We start from the raw sequence: 12758 nt of genomic DNA, 5'->3' as shown, positions 1-12758 counted from the left end.
GAGGCAGACGACTCCAGGCAGTGGGAGGGCCTGGGCGCCCACTCTTCCGTCTGAGCCTGAGGTGCAGGCTGTTGGGTTGAGAAGTGGGTGCAGACCACATTGCGGAGCAGGAGTTTCGCGGTACGGGGCCATGAATCTAGACCAGCATGGGTGACACGGCTGCTTCCAAAGCCTGCAAGCCCACGGGTAATGCTGGGTCTGTGTGTGTGAGGGAGACATGAAGGAGTTGGACGTGTCCCAGAAGGAAGGCAGGAGTGATGGTCACCCTACATCCTGGGGTCCAGGTTGGGGAGCAGCCCCTTGGCCTGAAAGCAAGCAGCAGACATCAGTTTAGCCCAAAGAGTGTCCCACTGGGAGTAGAGGCTCAGGGACCCTCTGTGTTTAGGGGAACCTCATGATGAAGGGAGGTTGCGTGGGGGCGGGGGGGGGGGGGGGGGCAGGTTTTGTCCTGGCTGGGGGTTGGGCCTTCTCCAGGCCATGTGGCTGGAAAATGGAGCTGGTAATGGCCGAGGTTGCCTCCAGGCGGTCCCCCAGGCTGGCCTGTCCTAGACTCTCGGACTCCTGGGGTCCAGACTGAGCTCTCCTCACCCCCACCATCCAATTCTCCACTTTCCCAGGCTTGGGTGTCTCCTCTCTCCCTGTCGTCTTAGATGCCTCATTTCTTGCCTATCTACCGACTTCCTCCTATCTTCTCTCTGCTGGCTCATTCCACGCAACCTGTCCTTCCGCAGCTACTGTGGAGAGGCCCAGTCTACTCTGCCAAGCTGACCAAGCCCACCTCAGTGCCCCAATAAATCTTCCAAGGGCTTCCTGTCCTCCAGGGTCCTGACTGGAGACCCCGCATGCCAGCACCTGGTTGGGTCTCCCCATGGCTCCTACCACCTCCTGCCCCTTCTCCATCCTCACCGCCAGCTCCTAGAGTCGCTTGGCGGCTCCTAGGGTCACAGAGAGACATTCTGTGTCTGTCAGTTCAGGACACCCTGTGCCCCACTGCATTTGTACAGGCTGTTTCCTCAGCCTGGACCGCCCGATCCCTGCTCCTTGGCCCCATCCCGCCTGGCAATCCTGGTTTACCTTCACCTTTCCCAGGATCCCTCGGGGACTTGCCTCTGCTTTCAGCACCCTGTGTGCTGATACCTCGATGGCAGTGCTTATCACACGTGTTAGGTGACTGCTGATATGCTGTCCCTCTCTGCCCCGTGCCCCACCCCAGGCCAGTTTTCCCTCCAGGAGAGGTACAGTGCCTTTCATCCTTGCCCGGTCAGCCTGGGGGATGCTGCCAGCCTTTGCCCCAGCCTCTGTGGTCCTGCACAATACCCGGCCTCAGGGCTGGGGAGTGAGTCCTCTTTGGGGCTGGAGCCGCTGGGGAGTGGTGTTCCCTGGCATGGCAAGGTTGGAAGAGATAGAAGCCCTCCAACTGTAGGGAGCAGCCCAGGGCTCCCCCTCTCTGGGACAGGCAGGGGAGCAGCCTTGAGGAAGGAAGGCAGGAAAGTGCCTCTGGTCCTAGTCTTGATGCCCTAGAGAGCCTAGAGGAACTGGGGGTGTTGTGTGTGTGTGAGTGGAGGGGCAGGGTGGGAGCTGTCAGCTGAGGGGGAAGAGCAGCCGTGGGGCCTGGGCACACGGCATTTCCAGCGTTCCAGAATTCGGCCTTCTCTAATCGCCATCGACATTCCATTCCATAGGCACTTGGGCTGACAGCTGGCCTTCTTTTAATAGCCACAAGTATTCTGGGCAACATCCTAATCTCAGGGCATTCATAGCGAGCACATACACAGCTTGCAGCCCCGCCCCCCCTCAGGTACATCCAGTTTCCAATAGCAGAGAGGTACATGCCACTCACACTTGGTCACATTCTCAGCTTAGAGCAGACACATTAGTGCAGCACTCAAACCCATGCCTTGTGATGTCAGAAGGACAGAAAGCATGTGCCGGGCACATGGTCACACACATTCACATACATGCTATATACATTCATCGCAATATAGCCACTACCACCTGCTATGTATGTGTACAGACAAGGTCACGCAAACACACACGCTGTCAGGTGCAGTCACACTCAGGCTTGCTCAGAACATCTTGGAGTCACAGAGGTTCCCCCCAAGACCCCCAGGTGGGCAAGGGAAAGCTGGGAGGTGCAGGGAGGGGGTGATTCCCAGAGGTCATTGGGCCTGCCCCCCTTTCCTGACAGCTCCCTGGGGTACTTGCTCCTGTCCCACCTTTTCACAGATTGGCAGGTGTCAGACCCAGTTACCTTCCCAGGAGCCTCTGGGTCCCTTCCCTGGGGCCTGGGAAGGGCCTTGGCTTCCACATCCTCCAGGCCCTGACTGCAGGGGGACCAACCGCTCGCTTGCTGGCCAGCCCCCCAAGCAGCTGTTGCTTCTGTGTCCGTCCAGCCCTGGGGAAGGGGGAGAGTAGTGGTGAGGTAAGGGGGGCATTGCAGCATTGCTTCTGCCCCCTTCCTGGCCAGGCCTTTCTCCATTCTCCCTACAATAGTTCATTGGGGTGAAGACCATGACCCTGTTTGCAGGGCTGCTGGTCACCAAACCCTTGCAAATTGTGCGTGCATGTGCTAGGATGTGTGTGTGTGTGTGTGTACATGCTTTTTTCATTTCTTAACACATGGGACGAGTATGTCTTCATGAGGTTCTAGGCCTCTCTTAATGGATCAGATTCACTCCTTGATGTGCACTACAGTAGTTCAGGGATTCTGACAGCTTCTCCCTCAGCCCCTTCAACTGAGACCCGCAGGGATGGGGGCAGTGGGTGGAGGTCAGCGGAAGCTCTTGGTGAGGCTCACAGTGGGCCCTGTAGGCACAATGATGGAGGAGCTGGGACAGGAGCCCACGGCACAGGGAACTCTCTTGGGGACCTCAGGGGACATCAGAGTTCCAGGCCCCGAGTAGGTGCTGGCAGACTGGTAGCTCCTATGGCTGACCACAACATGGTGGGGTCATTCATGGGTACCCTATCTAGTATGCAGAGATGATGGTTTTCTGTTTTGGAGAGGACACAGAGTCTCAGAGAGGGTGAGTGACCTGCATAAGCTCACACAGTAAGACTTGAAACAGGTACCCTGGCTCCAGGGCCAGTGCTCCTTCCACTGTACCCTCTGAGCTCCTCAAGTCTCCCTCTTCAAGGAGGAGTGGGCTTAACAATGAGGATGATGGGCTTGAGCTTGCACCTACCTGTCTCTCTAGAAGCCCATCTAGGGAAGAAATGCTCATCTTTTCAATCTGAGACTCTAAGGCCCAGGGATAGTGCTGGTAGGGGAAAGAGTTGGCCTGGAGTGGGAAGACCCATGTTCAGTCCTGGCCCTGGTGCTGAGCGACCTTGGGCCAACATGTTGCCTCCCTGATTCTAGTGGCCCTGCCTGGCAGGGAGGATTATATGTGGGAAGGCCACATGTGGAGGTGGTGAGGGGCTCTTCCTGCCAGTGTCCCAGGTTCCTGAGGGTTCCTGAATCTGAGAGGCAGGCCTGCCTGGAGGCCTGAGGCTGGACTAATTGAGGAAAGATGGTGAGATGCCAGCCAATGAGGGCCCAGCCTCCTTACCACCTCGCTCTCAGAGCCCAGGGATGCCTGGCGCCTCCGTCCGGAGATCCAGCTGAGGTCCGAGGCCTGGCTGCTCAGCGTAGAGCGGTGGGTGGAGCGGTAGCTGGTGTACAGGCCAGTGCGCTGGCCCGACACGCCCAGCAGCACTCCCAGGCAGGGCAGGTGCTGGGCGATGGCCAGTCTGGAAGGACAGCACATCAGGTTAGGGGGATAGACAGACAGATTTGAGGAGATGGGGTGGATGGACAGACTGACACTGGGCAAATGGAAGTGGGCCAAGAGCTACTGGGGAGTTGGGGACATTCAGACATTGGGGTTATGAAGATGGACAGACAGATGCTGGGTCCATGGACATGGAAGCAGAGCCTTAGGGTGTCAGGTTCAGCCAGATGCTTGGTTTTAGCCCTCAAGTGGCTGGCCCAAGCCATAACTCTGTGAATGGGGACCAAGAACACTCCTGAGCTGCCTCTGAGCTTATGGCCTAAGGCCTGCAGCTGGCCTCCACAGGGCCGCTGAGTTACTGACACCACCAGGCAAAAGGAAGCACTGAAGGCCCCCTCGTGGAAGAGTCCAGCCCTGCGGGGATTCTATCAGCAGAGAGTGCTCCGGGTCAGAACCAGTCCCAGGCCTCTACCACAGCCCTTGAAGCAGAGCAGAGCTCTCGCTGCTGCGATCTCTCCAGGCTGACACTGTCTGGGCGCCTCTCTTTGCAGCAGGCAGCCCTGCTTGATCAGCCATCCTGGTTGCCTCTTGGCCTCAGTTCTGAAAATCCCAGTTAGTACTGGACACTGCCCAGGGAGCTCTGATGTCCCCCCAAGCTGAGCCCCCTAGGAAACTGGGGCAGCGGAAGGGGTCACACCAGCTCCAGATCCCACTCAGGGTCATGAGCTGTTCTCAGCTGCTAGAGTTCCCACCCAATGCAGATACAAAGGACAGGAAAGATGGCTAGCCTCTGCCTCCATTTATAGGCCCAGGCCCTCCATGCCCATGAGGGTGGGCCAGGGGATCTGGTCCTGGGTCCTGGTGGAGGGTCCCACCTGTATTTGGGGTGGGTGATGGCGTAAATGATGGGGTTGTAGATGGCAGAGGCCTTGGCAATAACAGCTGGCACCGAGTTCATGTAGGGCGTCAGGATATGTGCGTACCTAGGACAGAGAAGCTGAGGTTCCCCTGCCAGCTGACCCTCCCTGGAGACTCCACCACCCACCCGTCCTCTCAAGCACCTTCTTCTTCTTAGGCCAACCAAGCCTTGCCAGGGCACAGCCCAGCCTGGTCCAAAGCGGCATAACTAAGTCATTCCCAGGAGATGCACTGATGCCAAGGAGAATTCTGATCTGAGGTGAATGGGAACCCAGGGAGCAGTTGAGGGAGGGGTGCTGAGACGATGTGCCAGAGTGGGGGGGGTCTCACCAGGTCCCACAGTTCCTTGGAGACTGTGCTGCTGGCAGTAAACCCCCCACCCTCAATGACTGGCCCTCTGACCAGCCCTCCCCACACCCCATCAAACCCTGATGCCTGCTGCTCCCCTGGCTCTTTGGGAGTTATTGCATAGGAGGGCCCAACAGGGGACCAGGGCGCTCCTGCACAGAAACAGTCTCATACCCAAATAGCTGAAAGGATTCATAGTTCTCACTGTCTCACAGTGCTCATGAAGTCTTGCCAGTATCCACGCTGTTGCAGGTGTTAAAGTCTCCAGACACTAGCCACAAGAAACCAGAAACTCTGGGAGAGCTGCATGTTCTCCAGGGGTCTGGAAGGACCTGACAGCCCTTGTAGGCCCTCAGGCCAAACCCACTGTGGCCTAGAACTCCCCCATGTCCCCTAGTGCCTCCAGGAATGAGGCAGGCCCAGTTCCAGTGGGGGCATCTCACAGCAGCAGGGAGAATAAGGCTACGAGCCTGGACCTAAAGTGTGAGGATGGCGGGCTTGGGCTTGGACTGGGGAAGGGGAGGCTGCCCCAGGGTCCGTTTACTCTTCTCCCACCCTCCCAGCCCCCGCCCCAGTCCCTTAGCCACTGCTCACCCAGCAAAACCCATCAGGGCGACTGTGGAGTAGGGGGCCCAGGAGAGCACAAAGAGAAGGATGACCAGCAACTCGATCTTGGCCATTTTCCACTCATTCTGTAGCCGCTGCCGCTGCCGGGGACACTCACTGCCACCCTCGCAGGCCCCGAAAGTCTGGAGAGCTCTAGGAAGTGTGCAGAGTCTGGGTTTGACCCCACTCAGCTTGCAGTGAGTGCCAGGGCCATGGCTACTACCAGGGAGCCTTCTTGGACCTGGCCATCCTTTCCATCCAGGCACCCCTGACACCCGGAAAGTCCCCCATTATATCCAGGCTAAGCTGCCTCCCTGTGCTTCTACCTGTGGCGTTTTCTCTTTCCCCCGGACCCCTTGGCCAAGTCTGAAGCCCTCTCTTCAGAAGACCCTACCTCCTGAGACTTTTCGAAGCACCGACTTTGCACCAGTCTGCAGGGAACCCACCCCATAAGCACATGTGCTGAGCTGGTCTTTGCCCATCTGAGTCTGGAAGTGCCCTGGGGGGCTGGATACAGATTGAGCCACGGGAAGCTCTGGTGAAGGGGCACAGTCCTCCTCCCATCAGACCCCTCCTTTGTGCCCAGCTCTTACTGGCCTGTCTCTCGGATGGCCTTGAAGATGAAGATGTAGCAGTAAATGATGACAAGCAAGGGGAGGAAGAACACAAAACAGAAGAGCAGCATGGTGTAGGCGCGGACCGATGGCGTGAAGCTCACGTAGTCCCAGGAGCAAGAGGTCAGCAGACCTTCGGGTACGTAGGCACCTGGGAACCAGGGGCAGGGTGCTCAGCCTTCAGGGCAGTGCTGACCCAGGTTCCTCATCCAGCAGGGGCTTTGGATGTGGGGTCTGAGCTTCTCAAACACTGGCCCCGGCCTCGGCCCCAGCCCCAGCCCTGCACCGCAGAGCAAAGAAACTGGGGCACATAGAGGGGTTTTCCAAGCTGGTGCTATTAGAAGACAGCTGGTAAAGCCCACTGCTGCCCAATCTTACCAGTTTGGAAGATAGACCTCACCACAACCCCAGGGTCTTATTCTCTCAGACTTAAGCCAGCTTCCTGGTCCTGCCTTGGAAGGGTAGGTGCCTGCTGCTAACCCTTCTACCAGCTGAGGCCTCACATCCCAACCTTTGCCTGTCTGATGTATTGCAAACTCAGCATCAGATGTACCTGTCACTTCCTGCCAGTCAGGGACCACGTGGTCTTCCCTTCTGTATTTGGGAATGGGAGCCCAGGTTAGCCTCTGATCACTGATGGTGCAGCCTCAGTTCCCCCTGCTGCTAGTCATGCCCCCTGAATGTCCATTTACTTGAGGCTTCAGCAGTCCCCTGGCCCCTCCTGCCAGCTTGGGGACCCAAGTCCACCTACCTGCCCCTTGAACATGCCCCTCCCAAATTATCTTCCCATCCCCTGATTCCCTGAGCCCACTTACTCCAGCCAAAAAAGGGCGGCAGACTCCAAGCCAGGGCATAGAGCCAGACGCCCAGCAGGACAAGCGCCGCCCGCCTCTTGGACACCATCCCGACAGTGGCCAGTGGGCGTGTGATCACCAGGTAGCGGTCCAGGGCGATGGCCGTCAGGGTAATCATGGAGGTGATGCCAAAGAGAGCCCCACAGAAGGCATAGAATTCACAGCCTGTGGGCATAGCTCCCTGACCTCAGTCCTTGGCGGGGAGCCGATCAGATACCCGAGGGCAAGGAGGGCATGTGGACGGTGTGTACTTAGCTCCAGCACTGGCCTCTCAAGGAAAACAGGCCTATGTTCCTCTCACCCTGCCTGCTTGCATCTGACAGAGGCTTCTGGAAGCCTCTTGACAACTTGTGAGTCTGAGCGGGGGCTACCCACCCATGGCCCAGGAAGAGCATATCACCATCTCATCTGGGCCACCCTCCACTGTGGACATCCCCTGCCCCAACCCTCCTCCTCCCCCAAGCAGAAGGGAATTCCAAGTGTCTACCTGCTTCTCCAAAGAGCCACTGCTTATAGAGGCTGCTGGCGAAGAAGACGGGGGCCTGAGTGAAGGACATGAGGAAGTCGCTGACCGCGAGGTTGATAATGAACATGTTGGCAGGAGTCCTGAGGCCTCTGCTCCTGGGAGGGGTCAGATGCTGTCAGGAGGAGCTTCTGCTGGGGAGCTTCCCTCAAACACATGCGCACATGCATGCATACCCATGCATACATGTGTGCTTGCACTCAGGCATGAGCTGCTGGGCCACAGACCACCCTGCTGCCCAGCAAGTACCAGCCAAACGGCTCTGGAGCCTGGCATTATGGGCAGAGAAGTGAGACCCCCCTCAAGGCAGCAACTCAGGCCTCTCTTGTCCTCCTCTCCCTGCTTCTTTGTAGTCCTCACCCTCGGAGCTGGTGAAGGGGAAAGGAGCTGACGATGGTGTCCACGGGTCAGGTACTTCCACAAACCTTGTCTCTTATAATCATCCATCTTTGTGTCTGTCCCCCCTCCTTCCTTTTCCAGTAAGCACACTGAAGCTCCCACCCGTGACGCAGCTTGTGGTCCCAAGACTCAGTAAGTGGCACAGTCAGGATTCACTCATTTGCTGGGCACCACACATATAAAAACTAAAAACTCCATGAAGTAAGTGACAACTCCATTTTGCAGATAAGAAAAGTTGACTCAAAGGAGATAAGTAATCTGCTTAAAGTCATTTCATCTAAGGGTTAGTCACGCCTCCACATGCCCATCTCAGCCATTCAGCTGGTGAGTGGGGCAGGTAGAGAAGGAAGCCAAGGGTGGTGGGCAGGTCTGGCTGCTGAAGGGCTGGAGGACTCAGGATCCCTAGACCAGGGCTGCTCTTTGAGGCAAGGGAAGATGCCCACTGGGGCAGGTGATGGTAGAGGTGAACCGAGAGCAGAGCAAATAGGCAGAGATGTGTGTGTCCTCCACAGGGGCTAGGGGGTGCACCTGGGGCCCAATCGGATATGCCACTCAAGTTGCCCTGCACTGCTTTTGGGCTCCTTTCCTGTCTTTGAAGGCTAGGCTCAACAGTGCCCTGGCAGAGTTGGCACCAGAATTTCAGTCCTGTGTTCTGCCCCATCTCTTCCTAGCTGGCTGCCCTCAGTGCCCAGGATCCCACCCTGCCAACCGGGCACCTGCAGAAGGTATAGATGACTGTCAGATTTCCCAGCATCCCCGTGAGTCCCACCAGGAGGATCACCGTGCCCAGGGTGTAGTGGGCGTGGTCTGGAACATCAACCGTGGGGAAGGGGACCCAGGCAGCAGCCTGAGCCCTGACTGCCTGTGAAGAGACAGAGAAATAAGGGCATCCCATGACCACATCACCTCCAAATAGTCCTGAGAAGAAGAGTTAGGGTCCCCAGTGGGGCAGATAAAAACTGCCCCAGTGGGGCAGGCTCAGAGTGGCAAAACCATTTGCTCACACAGCTTGCAGGTAGCTGAGCTGGAATGGAAACGTGGGTCTCCCTAAAGTTGAGCCCAAGCTCCTATGGTCCAGAGGCAAAAGTCTTCTAGAAGTATGCCCAGATTATCTGTTGGAGGCTGGTAGGACAGACAGACACATGTTTGGCAAGCACGGACATGGCTGGAGTGACTCCATGTTTCCTAGAAAAGGTAGAGCCCTCTTCTAGGTGGGTTCCTCCCCTCTGTATGGGCCCCATCTCAAACGTCTGAGACAGTTAGCAAATGTATTCCAGTCCCCTTGCACTGTGTGGAGGCACAGACAAATTAATGATTGAATTAAAAAATAATGTTTTTTTAAAACAGAAAATTTATGGGGAATTCTCTGGCTGTCCAATGGTTAAGGACTTCGTATTTCCACTTCAGGGGGCACAGGTTCAATTCTTGGTCAGGCAACTAGGATCTTGCATGCTGTGTGGTTAAAAATAAATTTAAAAAATAAAAAGAAAATTCAGCCTTCCCAAGTCACTGCAAGGAGGTCATCAGCCTATGAGGCCAGAACAAAGGGCCTTAAACACCTCCCATCACAGATGCTTTCCAGGGATGGGAGTAGCTTCATTTCTGTCCTGCCCTGGCTCCTATAGCTACTGGAGCCTCCCCTTCCTGTCCAGAACCTAGGCCAGCATCCCACAGCCCTGAGGGCAGGCACATCACTCCCCAGGTAATGGTGGGGGTGTTGGGAGATGGCCCTGGGCCTGACTAGGAGGATGGAGGCAGGAGAAGGCACCAAACACCTCACTCTGGACTGGGACAAATCCTGAGGCCCAGAGTATGCCTTCCTCTCTGGAAGGCTCTGGGGGCATCCTACCACCTCCAGAAAGAAATGGATGGGCCCTTCCAGCCCTTTGTCCCAGAAGGCTGGCCTTTCTGTTCCTCAGATGCTCTCCATGGTGAAGGAAAACTTGCCACAGTGTCCTCTATTGGTCTTTTTGCATAGGACAGGTTCGGAGAGGTTCAATAACATGCCCACCATCCCAGAGCAGAGCTCAGGCCTTTCTATCTCCCTGTCAAAGCCCCTGTTGTCCCTAGGAAGAGCACCAGGGTAGGGGAGGGAGGCTTTGCATGCACAACTCGCCCCAGGCTTACCGTGGGGCTGACGGACGGAGGGTGGCTCAGGCTGGAGGCGCTGCTCCGGGAGCTATCCCACCTGCTGGAGGAGGCTGGGGTGGCCAGGCAGCTGAATTCCTGCACCGGGCCGAGTGGGGCTCTTGGCCCTGAAGGAGGGTTCATCCTGAGGTGCGCTGGTCCTTTCTCAAGCGCACAGAGACGTCAAGGGCAGCAGGAGCTCGGGACGTTAGCTGTGCCCAGCCTCCCAACTTTCCCCCATCCTCAGCACCCTTTCCTGGTCTGCCGGCTGTCTGCTCCCGGGTCCAGCGCGGACCCAGCCTGGAGCTGTTCTTGGGGCTGGTGGCTGCTCTGTGTCCAGTGAAGCACAAAGGAGAGCGTGTCACAGTTATGGCGACTCACAGTCACAGGGTCCGTCCCCACCTTTAAGTAGCGGAGCTGGGCGTGCACATGCCGTCACTCGGCGCCTCGGCTCCCTCAGGCACAGGTCCCTGAAGATGGCAGTATGCATGTGTGAATGTGTGCAAGTGTGTGTGTGTGTGTGTGTGTGTGTGTGTGTGTGCAGGGAGTTTGAGAGTATGTTCTATGTGAATGTGTGTGTATGTGTATATTACAGAAGAGATTGCTAGGCTTTGGCTCTTGGGCTTCATCCTTCCCTCTGGCCAATTTTCTCTTTCCCCAAGCTCATCAAATACAGCTTCTGCCACCCCTAAGACCCCCAACCCAGGGTTGTCTGTGAAGCCTATAGTCAGCCTTTGCACAGGGCACCCTACTCTCGTGTCCACCCACATTACCCATCACCCCTTCACAGCCATCCTGTACAGGCCCAAGGCTGGTCACCTGAGGTCACAGACACAGAAGCTAAGAGGATGTGCCAGAATGTAACACAACTGGGGGCGGGGGGTGGGGTGGGGATCAGATCATAAGGCAATTTTTGTTGGTTGCTTTTTGATCCCAAACTGTTTTATTGAAGTGTAAATAGAGGAAAAGAAACAAAACCCCCACCAAGCTGGTAGAAACCTGGGAGCTTCCCTAGGCCTGCAGGCCCGGCCTGAAGTAAGTGAGGGTCAGAGGCAGAGGGCCACACTCACAGTGCGAACAATGAGAGCCCTGGAAGTGGAGCGGGTGGGGGCTGCGCGCTCTGCTTCCAGGGCATCTGCACAGCTTCCAGGAACGTCCTCTGCGGTCACTGCGTCCTGAGGCTCAGTGCCAAGATTTGAGGAGCCCTGGAGTGGAGGGAGATGCCATGTCCTCTTCCTCACCCCCAGGTCTTTACAGTCAGTTCTCTGAGAGCCCCAGATTCGGGTGGCCAGGGCAGGTGATGCCTACCAACAGGTGCCAGCTCATGGTTTAGATGCGTGTCCTCCCGAGGCCCCTCATTACAGGTTCACCATGGTGATGGGGGAAGCTGGAGGAAGAAGCTCAGTGCAGGGTCAAACAGGGTGGGGGTCTTTGAGGACCAGTCCCACCAGTTGCCACCCTGGTTAGTGCACATGCCCTCAGAGACTGACCTAACATTCTTCCTCTCCCAGAGCTGAAGCTGAACTCAAGGCTCAGTAACACCCACTGGCTCTTGGTGCTTCTATGGCCCCGGGGTCCCCTGAGTTGACAACAGAACAGATGCACATACACAGCTCCTCTTTTCAAGGTCTCCCCCTTTCTCCTGCCCATCTTCTTACAACCCATTCTTCCTGCTGCAACCCTAAAGGTGTTTGGAAACACAGATTCCATCAGATAATCCTATGTTTAACCCTTCGATGGCTTCCGTTGCTCTAAAGTCATAGATAAAAACTGAATATGGCAAGGTGGTGAGGAAAATACTACAAATGTCACCCAGTATATAGGGATAAGAAGTGGGTTTTATTGGGGAAACTAAACCACCAAGAGTCAGCAAGAAGAGGTGTGCCGTCCCCCACACAGTATTTGTGTGCACAGGTCAGGCCGTCCTCACAGAGGACTGTGTGCCCAGGCAAAGACCCGCCTCCCCTGCTACTGTCCCTTTTGAACGCAATCTCCACAACAACCTTGCTTCAAGAAAGAGCAGCCAAGCTCAGGCGCCAGGCAGTCTGGGTGTGGCTGCCAGCCGAGCAGGAAAGTGTCTAAGATCGCCAGCTGCCAGCACCTGGAGACCTTACTGGAAGTTAGATTCACATCTTGGGGGAAGGGGAGTTCTGATCATGGGAGGCGGTCAAGTTCAGGTGCAGATTCTCCTCCAGGTGAGGAGGAGCCAGCTTGGTGCCTGGTGACCTGAGCCTCTGGGCCCACCCACCGTCCCTGCACTCTGACTGGGCTGGCCTCTCAGACCACAGACTACACACAGTCCTGCAGTCACCCAGCCCCTGCTCACGTGCTGCTCTGGAACTTTCCTCTGCCCCTTCTCTGGGTCTCAGCTCAAACACCACCTCTTCAAGGTGTCAAGGAAGACATCCTGGGAATCCAATTGGTCACAGCCTCCTGTCCATCTCTTGAGACACTTACCAGTGGTGTTGTTTATTTCGTCTGATTGTGTCTGTCTCCCTCTCTAGACTGCAAACAGGTCTATTTGTTTCACTGTTGTGACCTAATGCCCAGCAGAGTGCACATTGTTTCAGTAATGTAAAAGCCTCCCTGGTCCTCGATTCTCAAAGTGTGGTCCAAGGACCAAGCATATCAGGGTCACCTGGAGCTTGTTAGAAAT

The 12758-nt window shown here is 56.4% G+C and overlaps 1 protein-coding gene across 2 annotated transcripts; it reads right to left on the bottom strand.

The window, feature by feature from the left end:
* Positions 1-266: 266 nt before the first annotated feature.
* OPN4 (opsin 4) lies at positions 267-10246 on the bottom strand. Of its 2 annotated transcripts, none has more exons than XM_043926827.1 (10): positions 10103-10246; positions 8676-8837; positions 7541-7691; positions 7015-7218; positions 6179-6350; positions 5574-5738; positions 4589-4696; positions 3552-3732; positions 2252-2395; positions 267-305 (listed from the first exon to the last, which is right to left on the bottom strand). In XM_043926827.1, the coding sequence occupies exons 1-10, from the start codon at positions 10244-10246 to the stop codon at positions 267-269; spliced, it is 1470 nt and encodes a 489-aa protein (XP_043782762.1). The 2 variants fall into 2 exon arrangements, with proteins under 2 accessions (XP_043782762.1, XP_043782763.1); XM_043926828.1 differs by having other exon boundaries at positions 7541-7674; positions 8692-8837.
* Between the last annotated feature and the right edge of the window lie 2512 nt (positions 10247-12758).

This window comes from Cervus elaphus, chromosome 15 (assembly GCF_910594005.1).
Source record: "Cervus elaphus chromosome 15, mCerEla1.1, whole genome shotgun sequence".
In the NCBI taxonomy this organism is placed as follows: Eukaryota; Metazoa; Chordata; class Mammalia; order Artiodactyla; family Cervidae; genus Cervus; species Cervus elaphus.
Note: the sequence above shows the minus strand (reverse complement) of the source record. Positions and strands in the feature narration are given on the sequence as shown.